General features: G+C 46.0%; 1 protein-coding gene across 10 annotated transcripts in view; it reads left to right on the forward strand.

The window, feature by feature from the left end:
* The window catches only part of ephb3b (eph receptor B3b), a 106,654-nt gene that overhangs the window by 36,095 nt on the left and 51,877 nt on the right, over nt 1-18,682 (forward strand). For all 10 annotated transcript variants that reach the window (XM_031822333.1, XM_031822340.1, XM_031822336.1 and 7 more), the window contains exon 2: nt 14,204-14,268. In XM_031822333.1, the coding sequence (XP_031678193.1) occupies nt 14,204-14,268 (65 nt within the window). The remainder of the gene's footprint in view (nt 1-14,203; nt 14,269-18,682) is intronic.

The following is an 18,682-nucleotide window of genomic DNA, read 5'->3' on the forward strand; positions in this document are numbered from 1 at the left end:
AGATTTGAAGTCAGCCAACGTTAGCTAAATAAGAGCTAGATTTGAAGTCAGCCAACGTTAGCTAAATATTAGCTAGATTTGAAGTCAGCCAACGTTAGCTAAATAAGAGCTAGATTAAAGTCAGCCAACGTTAGCAAAATAATAGCTAGATTAAATTCAGCCAACGTTAGCTAAATAATAGCTAGATTAAATTCAGCCAACGTTAGCTAAATAATAGCTAGATTAAATTCAGCCAACGTTAGCTAAATAATAGCTAGATTAAAGTCAGTCAACATTAGCTAAATAAGAGCTAGATTAAAGTCAGCCAACATTAGCTAAATAAGAGCTAGACTTGAAGTCAGCCAACGTTAGCTAAATAATAGCCAGACTTGAAGTCACCCAACGTTAGCTAAATAAGAGATAGATAGGTTTTTGGGCTACAGATCTTAATTTTATCACTCGTTTGTTGCTGAAAAATGTCCTGCACTGTTCTGATATTCCCCTAAAGTTACTGTGTCAATTTCAGAGTTACTGGCTTTCACTCCAATTTCTGATTAAAACTATGTAGTAAACCAAGTCTCTACTGTAAAGAAAATGGCTATACATTTTAGATATTTTCAAAACATTGCTTTGCTATTATGATTTATACTGTAGGAGTGTTGGACTGAAGAAAATAATGATGTTTATATTGCACTTCGTGGAGGGGGGAAACTGTCGGGCATGTGTCGTGAGAAACTAGAAGGTTTACATTACGGTAATGTCGAGAGAGAGAGTCGATACCTCTCGAGAATTTCTTGAGGAATCTCCTTCAACGCATGTCAATGTGAAAAGCCTCTTACATTTTCCCATCTGGGAGACTTGTAAACAGTATTAGTAAATTAAATGCACGCACGCACGCACGCACACACACACGCGCGCGCACACGCACGCACGCATGCACACACAGAGAGTAAGAGAGAACCTGCCCCGGGCCTTGAGGCCTCATATATATATATATTCCTGTCCGTACTTCCTCATATGGCTCTTATCAGGGCAAGTTAACAGCGAGCAGCTTTGCTCATTAGTTAGATCCACTGAGGATTCATCAGAGGCCGTTTGGGCCAGACAAATAAACAAATCAAAGTGTATCACTGCGCCCCTTGTCTTATCCAATAAATTACTCTGCCACCCTATTCCCAGTTTTGGAAGCTCATTTCAAAAGAGAGAAAAGTTGTTCTGGGCACAGGGAACCTGTATACTGTAAATCGTATATGTAGACTGGATTGAAAGCTAGGTACTTGCCTGTTTGATATTATGGAGCCTGTATTTTGGGTGTGTTTCATAGATTACTTTTTTATAGGATATTGGAACGTGTTCCAGAGCCTGAGGGTGTGAGTGTCTGTTGCGGTTACGGAGAACTACGAACCAATCACAACACACAGAGGTTACGGAGAACTACGAACCTATCACAACACACAGGGGTTACGGAGAACTACGAACCAATCACAACACACAGAGGTTACGGAGAACTACGAACCAATCACAACACACAGAGGTTACGGAGAACTACGAACCAATCACAACACACAGAGGTTACGGAGAACTACGAACCAATCACAACACACAGAGGTTACGGAGAACTACGAACCAATCACAACACACAGAGGTTACGGAGAACTACAAACCAATCACAACACACAGAGGTTACGGAGAACTACGAACCAATCACAACACACAGAGAATCCTGCTCACACACAAACATAATCCATTATACTGTAGTCCATTATAGTGTAGTCCATTATAGTGTAGTCCATTATAGTGCAGTCCATTATAGTGTAGTCCATTATAGTGTAGTCCATTATAGTGTAGTCCATCAGAGTGTCGGTCTGTTTAAGGGGGTAGTCGGTCTGTTTAAGGGGATAGTCGGTCTGTTGAGGGGTTAGTCGGTCTGTTGAGGGATTAGTCTGTCTGTTTAAGGGGTTAGTCAGTCTGTTGAGGGGTTAGTCTGTCTGTTTAAGGGGTTAGTCGGTCTGTTGAGGGGTTAGTCTGTCTGTTTAAGGGATTAGTCGGTCTGTTGAGGGATTAGTCGGTCTGTTGAGGGGTTAGTCGGTCGGTTGAGGGGTTAGTCGGTCTGTTGAGGGGTTAGTCGGTCTGTTGAGGGGTTAGTCGGTCTGTTGAGGGATTAGTCGGTCTGTTGAGGGGTTAGTCGGTCTGTTTAAGGGGATAGTCGGTCTGTTGAGGGGTTAGTCGGTCTGTTGAGGGATTAGTCTGTCTTTTTAAAGGGTTAGTCGGTCTGTTGAGGGGTTAGTCTGTCTGTTTAAGGGGTTAGTCGGTCTGTTGAGGGGTTAGTCTGTCTGTTTAAGGGGTTAGTCGGTCTGTTGAGGGGTTAGTCTGTCTGTTTAAGGGGTTAGTCGGTCTGTTGAGGGGTTAGTCTGTCTGTTGAGGGGTTAGTCGGTCTGTTGAGGGGTTAGTCGGTCTGTTGAGGGGTTAGTCTGTCTGTTTAAGGGGTTAGTCGGTCTGTTGAGGGGTTAGTCTGTCTGTTGAGGGGTTAGTCGGTCTGTTGAGGGGTTAGTCGGTCTGTTGAGGGGTTAGTCGGTCTGTTGAGGGGTTAGTCGGTCTGTTGAGGGGTTAGTCGGTCTGTTTAAGGGGTTAGTCGGTCTGTTGAGGGGTTAGTCGGTCTGTTGAGGGGTTAGTCTGTCTGTTTAAGGGGGTAGTCGGTCTGTTTAAGGGGTTAGTCGGTCTGTTTAAGGGGGTAGTCGGTCTGTTTAAGGGGTTATCCCCTTCCTCTCCTCAAGCACACTGACAGGCACACCAACAGGCAGACTGACAGATGACACTCCAGGACACACACACACACTCACAGAGGACAGGCACACCTGGTTTGAAGCCAGTCACCCTAGGGGCTACCTGTGAGTCAGATCCTCTCTACTCTGTGATTACAAGCCGTAGAGAAAGGAGAGAGGGACTGAGAGAGGGAGAGAGAGAATGAGGCAGAAACGACAAAAGACACTCATTCCTCTGGCAATACAGGAACTAGGACAGACTTCATGAGCTCCTGAAAGCACGCCCGGCCACACACAAAAACAAACACACACACACGCACACACACAAACACACGTGAACAAAGACTGTCTTCATTGTGTCCCCTGCTCCTCTCTCCCTGTGTCCCCTGCTCCTCTCTCCCTGTGTCCCCTGCTCCTCTCTCCCTGTGTCCCCTGCTCCTCTCCCTGTGTCCCGTGCTCCTCCTCTCTCCCTGTGTCCCCTGCTCCTCTCCCTGTGTCCCCTGCTCCTCTCTCCCTGTGTCCCTGCTCCTCTCCCTGTGTCCCCTGTTCCTCTCTCCCTGTGTCCCCTGCTCCTCTCTCCCTGTGTCCCCTGCTCCTCTCTCCCTGTGTCCCCTGCTCCTCTCCCTGTGTCCCCTGCTCCTCTCCCTGTGTCCCCTGCTCCTCTCTCCCTGTGTCCCCTGCTCCTCCCTCCCTGTGTCCCCTGCTCCTCTCTCCCTGTGTCCCCTGCTCCTCTCTCCCTGTGTCCCCTGCTCCTCTCCCTGTGTCCCCTGCTCCTCTCTCCCTGTGTCCCCTGCTCCTCTCCCTGTGTCCCCTGCTCCTCTCCCTGTGTCCCCTGCTCCTCTCTCCCTGTGTCCCCTGCTCCTCTCCATGTGTCCCCTGCTCCTCTCTCCCTGTGTCCCCTGGTCCTCTCCCTGTGTCCCCTGCTCCTCTCTCCCTGTGTCCCCTGCTCCTCTCCCTGTGTCCCCTGCTCCTCTCTCCCTGTGTCCCCTGGTCCTCTCCCTGTGTCCCCTGCTCCTCTCTCTCTGTGTCCCCTGCTCCTCTCCCTGTGTCTACTGCTCCTCTCTCCCTGTGTCCCCTGCTCCTCTCTCTCTCTGTGTCCCCTGCTCCTCTCTCCCTGTGTCCCCTGCTCCTCTCTCTCTGTGTGTCCCCTGCTCCTCTCTCCCTGTGTCCCCTGCTCCTCTCTCCCTTTGGCCCCTGCTCCTCTCCCTGTGGCCCCTGCTACTCTCCCTGATGTCTAATTCAGACCCCCACTCATTACCCACACTTTCTTTGACAAAATAAATCTAAAACGCCTCCATCCCCTGTCATCTACTTTACTTTACTGTCTCGACCGCTGTCAAGGCTGACATTGAAATCAAATCAATCAAATCAAATAGATTTATATAACCCTTCTTACATCAGCTGATATCTCAAAGTGCTGTACAGAAACCCAGCCTAAAACCCCAAACAGCAAGCAATGCAGGTGTAGAAGCACGGTGGCTAGGAAAAACTCCCTAGAAAGGCCAGAAACTAGGAAGAAACCTAGCGAGGAACCAGGCTATGAGGGGTGGCCAGTCCTCTTCTGGCTGTGCCGGGTGGAGATTATAACAGATGGCCAAGATGTTCAAATGTTCATAGATGACCAGCAGGGTCAAAAAATAATAATCACAGTGGTTGTCGAGGGTGCAACAGGTCAGCACCTCAGGAGTAAATGTCAGTTGGCTTTTCATAGCTGATCATTAAGAGTATCTCTACCGCTCCTGCTGTCTCTAGAGAGTTGAAAACAGCAGGTCTGGGACAGGTAGCACGTCCGGTGAACAGGTCAGGGTTCCATAGCCGAAGGCAGAATAGTTGAAACTGGAGCAGCAGCACGACCAGGTGGACTGGGGACAGCAAGGAGTCATCAGGCCAGGTAGTCCTGAGGCATGGTCCTAGGGCTCAGGTCATTCCAAGAGAGAGAGAGAGAGAAAGAAAGAAAGACACAAACTACTGCAGCATAAATACTGGAGGCTGAGACAGGAGGGGTCGGGAGACACTGTGACCCCGTCCCACGATACCCCCGGACAGAGCCAAAAAGGCAGGATATAACCCCACCCACTTTGCCAAAGCACAGCCCCCACACCCCTAGAGTAATATCTTCATCCACCAACTTACCATCCTGAGACAAGGCGAAGTATAGCCCACTAGGAGGGGTGCGCCAACCCAGACAGGAAGACCACGTCTGCGTCTCAACCCACTGAAGTGACGCACCCCTCCCAGGGACGGCATGGAAGAGCACCAATAAGCCAGTGACTCAGCCCATGTAACAGTGTTAGAGGCAGAGAATCCCAGTGGAGAGAGGGGCTCCAGAGCCTTTCTGTTCACCTTCACACCCCTGGGCCAGACTACACTCAATCATAGGACCTGCTGAAGAGATGAGTCTTCAATAAAGACTTAAAGGTCGAGACTGAGTCTGTGTCTCTCACATGGATAGGCAGACCGTTCCATATAAATGGAGCTCTATAGGAGAAAGTCCTGCCTCCAGCTGTTTGCTTACAAATTCAAGGAACATTAAAGAGGCCTGCGTCTTGTGACCGTAGCGTACGTGTCGGTATGTACGGCAGGACCAAATCGGAGACATAGGTGCATGCCCATGTAATACTTTGCAGGTTAGCAGTAAAACCTTGATATCAGCCCTTGCCTTAACAGGAAGCCAGTGTATAGAGGCTACCACTGGAGTAATAAGACACGATGAGAATAGTGTTGTGTACTGACTGTGTACCATGACAGTGACGCCTGTAGAGCTACGGGGATCGCAGCCATAGCAGGAAGCCAGTGTAGGGAGGCTAGAGCTATAGCCACTGGAGTAATAAGACAGGATGAGCATAGTGTTGTGTACTGACTGTGCACCATAACAGGAAGCCAGTGTAGGGAGGCTAGAGCTATAGCCATTGGAGTAACAGGATCAACGTTTTTGGTTTCTAGTCAAGATTCCAGCAGCAGTATTTAGCGTCTACCAATCACATCGTATTTTAGAGTCATGACCCCATGTCACCATTTAATAAATGGCCAAGAGATGAGACAGACAGTCAGAGGAAACACTATTCAGTCTAGGAGTCCTAGTGGGGGGCTAACAAACAGTGTGGCCCCTGAAGACTGAGTTCATTAGTGTGGCCCCTGAAGACTGAGTTCATTAGTGTGGCCAACGCAGCGAGGGAGTTCATTTCCCCTGCATTGACAGTAGGACCCTGTTAGTACACAAGAGGCCTGCACTCTGCAACAGCCATTGTGGCGTGAGTGAAAGCGAGTGGCAGGGGTGAGAGGGGGGCTAGGGGGAGGTGTCATGGGAGGTGATTTTTTTGGGGGGGACCGGGGGGGGTTAAAAGGGGGGTTATTTGAGGGAATTCTGCAGAAGAGAACAGGGGGACCACAGCCACCTACATCAAAACCCATCAACCAATTATTGAAGCAGTGTGGCTCGGCACAAAACGAGGGTCCTCTCCTAATCACGGCACTCTACCGCGGTACAAAGGAAGAGAGGCAGCCTGCCCCATTTGAATTTAAATAGGAGTTCTCTCTCCCCTCTCTGTTTCTCTCTCTCTTCCTTTCTACGGCTGCCTTTCCCTTCCCAACAAAACGAATCAGGCTAATATTTGGCTAATTACGTTTAACGTTGGGGGTCTTCTCAGTGCTGTTGACACATTTCTCTGTGTTTGTTGCTAAACAGAGATCCAGTATTTGGCACCAGCGTGGCCTAGCTGATGTGTTTCTCTGGAAAGACACAACAAAGGCGCTCAGGATGAGATGAACATGATAATTAACTGGCAAAAAACACAGGCACACGAGACGAGAACCACATTTACCTTAACTAACCCTTTAACCTATTGACTCTTGTACCGGTTCTCCTTGTATTTTAGCCTCGTTATTGTTATTGTTATTGTTATTTTGTTGTTATTTTGTTTTTTATGTTTATTCACACATTTGTCTATCTTTTTAACACTGTATCGTCAGGAAATAAGTTCATAAGTAAGTAAGACCATTTCACGGTTAAGTCCTGTTGTGTTCAACGCATGTGACAAATAACATGTACTTCTATTTCATTTCGTGTTTTTTGTTGTTGCTGAAAACTAAAACCCTCGTCATCAGAATTTTGCAGACAGGCTAATACCGGCGGTATGCTAATTAGCTCTAGCGAAATTGAACGAGCTAACACAACATTTAGGATGAACACCAACCACTATCCCCGGATATTCCCAGCCAAATTAGAAGAAAAAAAATCTTCCTTTAATTGTCCTGTTGAAACACAATTGGACATGGAAATATACGGGGTTGCTTGAGTTGTGTCTTTTACAGTTTGTTCTGTATGTATTTGTGTCCTGAGGGTAAAACCATGAAAAGAGGCCACTTGGAGAAAAAAACTATCAAGATTCTTGTAGGTACTAGCAAGACCCTGTTAGATAATCCATCACCTGTGTGCTCCTTCTAGTCTGGAGTCTGGAGGTCTGTGAAACCAGAACACATTCTTCTGGGTCAATAATGGTGGTTTTGCCTCTCCCCCTCATTCCCTCTTCCCCTTTGTTCTTTGTATAAGAAGCCTGGTTGTTTAAACACGTCACTGCGTTTAAGAGGTTTGTAACCCTGGACGCTGTGTGTGTGTGTGTGTATATGTGTGTGTGCCTGCTTGCCAGCGTGACTGTGTGTGTCCTTGTGTTTACGTGTGCCTGTGTCAGTTCTCTTACCTTTATCCTTCATGTTTCACCATGTTTATATCCTCTGTATATGAACCAGGGTCAGTGGGTACTGATGTGTCCTCTTCCCCACCTCTCAGTGCTGATCCAGAGCTGAACTACATTCTAAATAACACCTTTTGACCAGAACAGTACAGATGGTTGGAAAGAAATTGTTTCTCTGATCAGACTTACTGTAGCATCCATCATTCTAGTCACTAGGAGTAAAAGCTTCACATGAAGAGAGTAAATTAAGAGATGGAAATGGAGATGTAGAGAAAGACAAAGAAAGAAAGAAAGAAAGAAAGAAAGAAGAAGAAGAAAGAAATGGATGGATAGCTGGATTAATTGCATAAAATCAATGATCCATCTGTGAGTTCCGATGAGCTCTCTGATGAGCTCTCTGATGAGCTCTCTGATGGGCTCTCCAATGAGCTCTCTGACGGGCTCTCCGATGAGCTCTCTGATGGGCTCTCTGATGAGCTCACCGATGAGCTCTCTGATGGGCTCTCTGATGAGCTCTCTGATGGGCTCTCCGATGAGCTCTCTGATGGGGTCACCGAATAGCTCTCTGATGAGCTCTCTGATGAGCTCACCGATGAGCTCTCTGATGAGCTCTCTGATGGGCTCTCTGATGGGCTCTCCGATGAGCTCTCTGATGGGCTCTCTGATGGGCTCTCCAATGAGCTCTCTGATGGGCTCTCCAATGAGCTCTCTGATGGGCTCTCCGATGAGCTCTCTGATGGGCTCTCTGATGAGCTCTCTGATGGGCTCTCCAATGAGCTCTCTGATGGGCTCACCGATGAGCTCTCTGATGAGCTCTCTGATGAGCTCTCTGATGGGCTCACCGATGAGCTCTCTGATGAGCTCTCTGATGGGCTCTCTGACCCTCTGTTGTTCTCACCCTCAAGCTTTCCCCTCTGAGATTGTGGTGTCCCATAGTAGAACTTCAACAGGAAGATTGAAAGCTTAAAACGGGATACAGGAGGCGATACGATGGAAGAGACATTTTGACCTGTGTACGTTTTTTTTGTGGGGTTTTTCAAAACTTTTGCGTCTGGTAGTTTAGTCAGGGCCCTTGCAGAGCTTGCCAGTGTGGTTTTGGAAAAGGCTTTGCTGTTTTGGTTTTGAATACGCCTTTCTCTCTCTCTCTCTCTCTCTCTCTCTCTCTCTCTCTCTCTCTCTCTCTCTCTCTCTCTCTCTCTCTCTCTCTCTCTCTCTCTCTCTCTCTCTCACGTTAGTGGTGTTTGCTCTCTGTGCAAAACCTTTTTATGCCACGGCCCTGAAAAAACCCCAACGTTGTTTGTCTTGTCTTTCATTTTGTATGGAAGTAGATAGGGCTCATAGTCATTTCCATAGTGAGGATGGACAGACTCACTGTGTGCCTTCACTGTTTCCCCGGCGCCAGTACCTCTCTGATTCAGAGGGGTTGGGTTAAATGCGGAAGACACATTTCAGTTGAATACAGTTGGACAACTGACTAGGTCTCCCCCTTCCCCCTTCTGACCTTAGCCCCCCCCCCCCTTGCCTTTCTGGTTTTGGGGAGAGGTGACAGTCTGGGTTATAGAGGGGTCAGTGTGACACTTTTGTGCCCTGTTGATCCAGGATTGCCTCTTCATCGCAAGGCACAATGAAGGGCGTAGTCGACAGGCCGAGAGCTCAAACAAAACAGAACCTTCTGCTGCACACATACTCCTGTCCTGAATGGTCAATGGTTACTGAGTCAGGCCTTCCACTCACTGTCTGTGTGTGTGTCTATCACACACTGTCATTATATAGGTGAGGTCAGCAGTAATGAGACAGTATTGGCTGTACATTACCTGTTTTAATAGACTAGGTACTATAGTTAAACTGGGCCATTTTGTACCTCATCATCTCCCTGTGTGTTGGCCGGCTTTTAAATGGTCTGAAAATAACACAGTGTAATGTTGTGAGTCACAAGAGGAAGGTCTCGCTAAATGGATCAACTGACATACTGACATCATGACATACTGACATCACAATTGCAAAAATCGCTGAAGTTGGAGACTTTTATCTCCCTCACCAACTTCAAACATCAGCTATCTGAGCAGCTAACCGATCGCTGCAGCTGTACATAGTCTATTGGTAAATAGCCCACCCTTTTCACCTACCTCATCCCCGTACTGTTTTTATTTATTTACTTTTTTTGCTCTTCTGCACACCAATATCTCTACCTGTACATGACCATCTGATCTTTTATCACTCCAGTGTTAATCTGCAAAATTGTAATTATTTGCCTACCTCCTCATGCCTTTTGCACACATTGTATATAGACCCCCCCTTCGTTTTCTACTGTGTTATTGACTTGTTAATTGTTTACTCCATGTGTAACTCTTTGTTGTATGCTCACACTGCTATGCTTTATCTTGGCCAGGTCGCAGTTGCAAATGAGAACTTGTTCTCAACTAGCCTACCTGGTTAAATAAAGGTGTTCTCAACTAGCCTACCTGGTTAAATAAAGGTGAAATAAAAATATAAAAAATAAAAAATAAAAAATGATATCATGACATACTGACATCATGACATCATGACATCATGACATCATGACATTCTGACATCATGATATCATGACATACAGACATCATGACATACTGACATCATGACATACTGACATACTGACATCATGATATCATGACATACTGACATCATGACACACTGACAACATGACATACTGACATCATGACATGACATACTGACATCATGACATGACATACTGACATCATGACATACCGACATCATGACATACTGACATCATAACATCATGACACACTGACATCATAACATTATGACATACTGACATCATAACATCATGACATACTGACATCATAACATCATGACATACTGACATACTGACATCATAACATGTACACACTGACATCATAACATCATGACATCATGACATACTGACATACTGACATCATAACATGTACACACTGACATCATAACATCATGACATACTGACATCATGACATCATGACATCATGACATACTGACATCATAACATCATAACATCATGACATACTGACATCATAACATCATGACATACTGACATACTGACATCATAACATCATGACATACTGACATCATAACATGTACACACTGACATCATAACATCATGACACACTGACATCATAACATCATGACATACTGACATCATAACATCATGACATACTGACATACTGACATCATAACATCATGACATCATGACATACTGACATCATAACATGTACACACTGACATCATAACATCATGACACACTGACATCATAACATCATGACACACTGACATCATAACATCATGACACACTGACATCATAACATCATGACATACTGACATCATAACATCATGACATACTGACATCATAACATCATGACATACTGACATCATAACATCATGACATACTGACATCATAACATCATGACATCATGACATACTGACATCATAACATGTACACACTGACATCATGACATCATGACATACTGACATCATAACATCATGACATCATGACATCATAACATGTACACACTGACATCATGACATCATGACATACTGACATCATAACATGTACACACTGACATCATAACATCATGACATACTGACATCATAACATCATGACATACTGACATCATAACATCATGACATACTGACATCATAACATCATGACATCATGACATCATGACATACTGACATACTGACATCATAACATGTACACACTGACATCATAACATCATGACATCATGACATACTGACATCATAACATGTACACACTGACACTATCTCTCAGTCATTGTCACTCAAACCTAACAGGGTGACATTAATGGAACATTTTGGCAGACGCTCCTCACAGAGAGAGGTGTTTGGTACGATGAGAGAATATCTGTGTTTGGCAGCATTAGACTTTCGACACAGTCGGAAAAATGTGACTTTCTGTAGGTCCCTTTTTCATGTCCTGTCAAGAGAGCTAGAGAGAGCGAGAACAGGGAGAGGATGAGAAACAGAACATCAGTTCAATTCAATTTCAATTTAAGGGTTTTATTGGCATGGGAAACATATATTTACATTGCAAGTGTGACTAGCAAGCAAGTGAAATAGATATAAGCTATAAAACATGACCAGTAAACATTACACTCACAAAAGGGAAAATAAATAAACATATAAGTATAGATTGTATTTACAATGGTGTTTGTTCTTCACTGGTTGCCCTTTTCTTGTGGCAACAGGTCACACATCTTGCTGCTGTGATGGCACACTGTGGAATTTCACCCAGTAGATATGGGAGTTTATCAAAGTTGGATGTGTTTTCTAATTCTTTGTGGATCTGTGTAATCTGAGGGAAATATGTGTCTCTAATATGGTCATACATTTGGCAGGATGTTAGGAAGTGCAGCTCAGTTTCCACCTCATTTTGTGGGCAGTGAGCACATAACCTGTCTTCTCTTGAGAGCCAGGTCTGCCTACGGCGGCCTTTCTCAATAGCAAGGCTATGCTCACTGAGTCTGTACATAGTCAAAGCTTTCCTTAAGTTTGGGTCAGTCACAGTGGTCAGGTGTTCTGCCATTGTGTACTCTCTGTTTAGGGCCAAATAGCATTCTAGTCTGCTCTGTTTTTTGGTAAATTCTTTCCAATGTGTTAAGTAATTATCTTTTTGTTCTCATGATTTGGTTGGGTCTAATTGTGTTGCTGTCCTGGGGCTCTGTGGGGTGTGTTTGTGTTTGTGAACAGAGCCCCAGGACCAGCTTGCTTAGGGGACTCTTCTCCAGGTTCATCTCTCTGGAGGTGATGGCTTTGTTATGGAAGGTTTGGGAATCGCTTCCTTTTATGTGGTTATAGAATTTAACATCTCTTTTCTGGATTTTGATAATTAGTGGGTATCAGCCTAAATCTGCTCTGCATGCATTATTTGGTGTTTTACGTTGTACACAGAGCACATTTTTCCAGAATTCTGCATGCAGAGTCTCAATTTGGTGTTTGTCCCATTTTGTGAAATCTTGGTTGGTGAGCAGACCACAGACCTCACAACCATAAAGGGCAATGGGCTCTATGACTGATTCAAGTATTTTCAGCCAGATCCTAATTGATATGTCGAATTTCATGTTCCTTTTGATGGCATAGAAGGCCCTTCTTGCCTTGTCTCTCAGATCGTTCACAGCTTGTGTAAGTTACCTGTGGCGGTGATGTTTAGGCCGAGGTATGTTTGCGAGCCTGTTTTCTTTACCCTTATCGAAAAGCAAATCAAAACAAATGTTACTAGTCCCATGAGGTGTAGTCACCATACAGTGACATGCTGAATACAACAGGTGTAGTCACCATACAGTGAAATTCTGAATACAACAGGTGTAGTAGACCTTACAGTGAAATGCTGAATACAACAGGTGTAGTAGACCTTACAGTGAAATGCTGAATACAACAGGTGTAGTAGACCTTACAGTGAAATGCTGAATACAACAGGTGTAGTAGACCTCACAGTGACATGCTGAATACAACAGGTGTAGTAGACCTTACAGTGAAATGCTGAATACAACAGGTGTAGTAGACCTTACAGTGACATGCTGAATACAACAGGTGTAGTAGACCTTACAGTGAAATGCTGAATACAACAGGTGTAGTAGACCTTACAGTGAAATGCTGAATACAACAGGTGTAGTAGACCTTACAGTGAAATGCTGAATACAACAGGTGTAGTAGACCTTACAGTGAAATGCTGAATACAACAGGTGTAGTAGACCCTACAGTGAAATGCTGAATACAACAGGTGTAGTAGACCTTACAGTGAAATGCTGAATACAACAGGTGTAGTAGACCTTACAGTGAAATGCTGAATACAACAGGTGTAGTAGACCTTACAGTGAAATGCTGAATACAACAGGTGTAGTAGACCTCACAGTGAAATGCTGAATACAACAGGTGTAGTAGACCTTACAGTGAAATGCTGAATACAACAGGTGTAGTAGACCTTACAGTGAAATGCTGAATACAACAGGTGTAGTAGACCTTACAGTGAAATGCTGAATACAACAGGTGTAGTAGACCTTACAGTGAAATGCTGAATACAACAGGTGTAGTAGACCTTACAGTGAAATGCTGAATACAACAGGTGTAGTAGACCTTACAGTGAAATGCTGAATACAACAGGTGTAGTAGACCTTACAGTGAAATGCTGAATACAACAGGTATTTCACCTTACAGTGAAATGCTTTACTTACAAGCCCTTAAACCAACAATGCATTCTGTTCAGGTTATATATCCTCTTAAGGTTTACAACTCCTTACCTCAGCGTGCGTGTGTGTGTGTGTGTGTCCTCAATTACATAATAGTCTCTCAGTGATACTCACATTTTTTCCCCCTTAGCCCTGTAATTAAATCAAATGAGTAAGACGAGAATATATATATAACAACCATCAACAACACCTCCCGGATCACCCATTTAGGAGATTGTCTTGTTCCTTCACAGCCGTTTCACGCTAACTGTTCGTTGGTATGTAAAATGTTGTATTTCTTTCTCAGCTAAATTATTTAAATTTCACAGTTTACTGAGTAGTGACTGTTTTACGTCATCTCCCTGGGTTGGGTTGAGCATGCTGTGGTCCGCTGGGGGGAACGTCAATGCTCCTATTCATTATGGTAGGATACTTCAGAAGGAACTGGTCTGTTTTATGCTCTCCTGTTATCTTGGTAACTGTTCAGGGTTTTATTATATTTGTCTGTGTCGGGTTCCTCTTTGGGTTAAAACGTTTCTCTCTTTTCGTCTGATTTCAGAAACATTAATGGACACCAAGTGGGCCACAACTGAGCTAGCCTGGACCGCTCACCCTGAAACTGGGGTAAGTTGTCGGAGTGTGTGTGTTTGATTGCACATGTGTCTTTGTGTTTCACATCAAAAAGTACGAACCCCTCACCTTTGTGTGGACTCCTGACCTCCGTACTCCCTCCCCTAACTACACCCATCTCTTTGTCCAGACCTCCCTCTCACCCCATCCCCAATCTCCTCGTTCAGACCTCCCTCTCACCCCCTCCCCCATCTCCTCGTTCAGACCTCCCTCTTACCACTTCCACATCTCCTCGTTCAGACCTCCCTCTCACCCCCCTCCCCGTCTCCTCGTTCAGACCTCCCTCTTACCCCTTCCACATCTCCTCGTTCAGACCTCCTTCTCACTCCCTCCCCCATCTCCTCGTTCAGACCTCCCTCTTACCACTTCCACATCTCCTCGTTCAGACCTCCCTCTTACCACTTCCCCATCTCCTCTGTCCAGACCTCCCTCTCACCCCTCCCCCATCTCCTCTGTCCAGACCTCCCTCTCACCCCTCCCCCATCTCCTCTGTCCAGACCTCGCTCTCACCCCCTCCCCCCATCTCTGTCCAGACCTCCCTCTCACCCCTCCCCCATCTCCTCTGTCCAGACCTCGCTCTCACCCCCTCCCCCATCTCTGTCCAGACCTCCCTCTCACCCCTCCCCCATCTCCTCTGTCCAGACCTCGCTCTCACCCCCTCCCCCCATCTCCTCTGCCCAGACCTCCCTCTCACCCGCTCCCCCACACCTCTTCGTAAAACCCCCCACCAGTCCGAGGCAGGATGGTAGAAACATCCTCCTCCTCTCCACCTACCTGTCCAATAACAGAGGGTTGGATGATTGTGTTGTTGATATATTTTCCTCTTCTCCGCCAGACAGGCGGTGGTTGTCTCATTCTTCTTCTCTCTCTTTTTGCCCCCTGCTGTCTCGCTCGGCAGGACTCCCGTTCTTTTATATTTTTATTTATTTACGACGCACGCCCACATTTATTTATCGCAGTGCAATTGTGGCAGATGGTTATTATTTCGGATGGTAATGTGCAGCAGTGGAATGCACTTATTTCTGAGACAGAGGAGAGAGAGAGAGAGAGAGAGAGAGAGAGAGAGAGAGAGAGAGAGAGAGAGAGAGACAGAGAGAGAGAGAGACAGAGAGAGAGAGAGAGACAGAGAGAGAGAGAGACAGAGAGAGAGAGAGAGAGAGAGAGAGAGAGAGAGACAGAGAGAGAGAGAGACAGAGAGAGAGAGAGAGAGAGAGAGATGAGAGAGAGATGAGAGAGAGAGAGAGAGAGAGAGAGAGAGAGAGAGAGACAGAGAGAGAGAGAGAGAGAGAGAGAGAGAGAAACGGAGAGAGGGAGAGAAGGAGAAAGGGAGGGAAGCAACGAGTTCGGATCTGAGTCATTGTCTGTCTTTCTCTCCCTGTGCATGGAGGCCCCCTCTTCCTGTCTTCTACATTTGTCTGTAGCGGAGCTGTCTGTGTGTGTATCTGTGTGTGCGTATGTGGATGGAGGGAGACTAACACAGACTGAGCAGCATCTTCTCTCCACATGATATAACAGGCTTAGACGTGGTGGTTTGACCTGACAGAGACACACCAGTAGGACTCAACGTGGTGGTTTGACCTGACAGAGACACACCAGTAGGACTCACGTGGTGGTTTGACCTGACAGAGACACACCAGTAGGACACAACGTGGTGGTTTGACCTGACAGAGACACACCAGTAGGACACAATGTGGTAGTTTGACCTGACAGAGACACACCAGTAGGACACAATGTGGTAGTTTGACCTGACACAAATCCAAGTTGACCTTTGTTTGTGTGTGCATGTGTGTGCTGCAGTGTTAAGTGACCATTGTGTGTGTGCATGTGTGTTTGTGTTGTGTGTGTGCATGTGTGTGTGCATGTGTGTGTGTGTTGTGTGTGTGCATGTGTGTTTGTGTTGTGTGTGTGCATGTGTGTTTGTGTTGTGTGTGTGCATGTGTGTGTGCATGTGTGTGTGCATGTGTGTGTGCATGTGTGTTTGTGCATGTGTGTGTGCATGTGTGTGTGCATGTGTGTTTGTGCATGTGTGTGTGCATGTGTGTGTGCATGTGTGTGTGTGTTGTGTGTGTGCATGTGTGTGTGCATGTGTGTTTGTGTTGTGTGTGTGTGTGTGCATGTGTGTGTGTGCATGTGTGTGTGCATGTGTGTGTGCATGTGTGTGTGCATGTGTGTGTGCATGTGTGTGTGTGTTGTGTGCCGTTTCTCCCCAAACAGATGGAGGGGGAATTCCAAGCTCTAGAGGGGTTAATTTTACTGGGCTCAGTTTATCTCCAGGGAGATTCCCAGACACAGATAACATGGTGTAGCTAGCGACCAGGATGCCTAGCCTGTAGTCTGTAGCATGTAGCCCTTATTTAGCTCGTAGCCTTTAGCATGTAGCCTTTAGCATGTAGCCTTTAGCATGTAGCCTGTCGTATTCACTCGAGCTCACATATCTAATGACTTTTGTTAGCATGGTTCTGTTAGCAAACTGTGAACCTACAGACTAGTAAATGTTAGGCACATCATGCTAACTTTTCTAAAAACCTAAGCTTTGAGGATACTAGTGTGCCAACCAGAATGGGGCGGCAGGGTAGCCTAGTGGTTAGAGAGTTGGACTAGTAACCAGAAGGTTGCAAGTTCAAACTCCCCCGAGCTGACAAGGTACAAATCTGTCATTCTGCCCGTGAACAGGCAGTTAACCCACTGTTCCTAGGCCGTCACTGAAAATAAGAATTTGTTCTTAATTAACTGACTTGCCTAGTTAAATAAAGGTACCTAGACTAACTGCCTTGGTTGGTATGCAGGTCTGGAGCTAGGTTTAGGTCTTAAGTCAAACCCTCACATACTTTGTCCCTGCAGTAGCAATGTCCCAGTGAATCAGAAAGTAACATTGTGGACACTATATCACTAATTCCTACTGAATATGTATTGTACTTAACCGCATTATAACTATACATATGAGTATTTAAAAAAAACAATTATATTTTTATTTAACCTTTATTTTTAACTTGGCAAGTCAGTTAAGAACAAATTATTATTTACAATAACTGGCCTAGGAACAGTGGGTTAACTGGCCTAGGAACAGTGGAACAGTGGGTTAACTGGCCTAGGAACAGTGGGTTAACTGGCCTAGGAACAGTGGGTTAACTGGTCTAGGAACAGTGGGTTAACTGGCCTAGGAACAGTGGGTTAACTGGCCTAGGAACAGTGGAACAGTGGGTTAACTGGCCTAGGAACAGTGGGTTAACTGGCCTAGGAACAGTGGGTTAACTGGTCTAGGAACAGTGGGTTAACTGGTCTAGGAACAGTGGGTTAACTGGTCTAGGAACAGTGGGTTAACTGGTCTAGGAACAGTGGGTTAACTGGCCTAGGAACAGTGGGTTAACTGGTCTAGGAACAGTGGGTTAACTGGTCTAGGAACAGTGGGTTAACTGGCCTAGGAACAGTGGGTTAACTGGCCTAGGAACAGTGGGTTAACTGGCCTAGGAACAGTGGGTTAACTGGCCTAGGAACAGTGGGTTAACTGGCCTAGAACAGTGGGTTAACTGGTCTAGGAACAGTGGGTTAACTGGACTAGGAACAGTGGGTTAACTGGCCTAGGAACAGTGGGTTAACTGGCCTAGGAACAGTGGGTTAACTGGCCTAGGAACAGTGGGTTAACTGGCCTAGGAACAGTGGGTTAACTGGCCTAGGAACAGTGGGTTAACTGGCCTAGGAACAGTGGGTTAACTGGCCTAGGAACAGTGGGTTAACTGGCCTAGGAACAGTGGGTTAACTGGCCTAGGAACAGTGGGTTAACTGGCCTAGGAACAGTGGGTTAACTGGCCTAGGAACAGTGGGTTAACTGGCCTAGGAACAGTGGGTTAACTGGCCTAGGAACAGTGGGTTAACTGGACTAGGAACAGTGGGTTAACTGGCCTAGGAACAGTGGGTTAACTGGACTAGGAACAGTGGGTTAACTGGCCTAGGAACAGTGGGTTAACTGGCCTAGGAACAGTGGGTTAACTGGCCTAGGAACAGTGGGTTAACTGGCCTAGGAACAGTGGGTTAACTGGCCTAGGAACAGTGGGTTAACTGGCCTAGGAACAGTGGGTTAACTGGCCTAGGAACAGTGGGTTAACTGGTCTAGGAACAGTGGGTTAACTGGCCTAGGAACAGTGGGTTAACTGGCCTAGGAACAGTGGGTTAACTGGTCTAGGAACAGTGGGTTAACTGGCCTAGGAACAGTGGGTTAACTGGCCTAGGAACAGTGGGTTAACTGGCCTAGGAACAGTGGGTTAACTGGCCTAGGAACAGTGGGTTAACTGGCCTAGGAACAGTGGGTTAACTGGCCTAGGAACAGTGGGTTAACTGGCCTAGGAACAGTGGGTTAACTGGCCTAGGAACAGTGGGTTAACTGGCCTAGGAACAGTGGGTTAACTGGCCT

Source organism: Oncorhynchus kisutch, linkage group LG4, assembly GCF_002021735.2.
Source record: "Oncorhynchus kisutch isolate 150728-3 linkage group LG4, Okis_V2, whole genome shotgun sequence".
Lineage (NCBI taxonomy): Eukaryota > Metazoa > Chordata > Actinopteri > Salmoniformes > Salmonidae > Oncorhynchus > Oncorhynchus kisutch.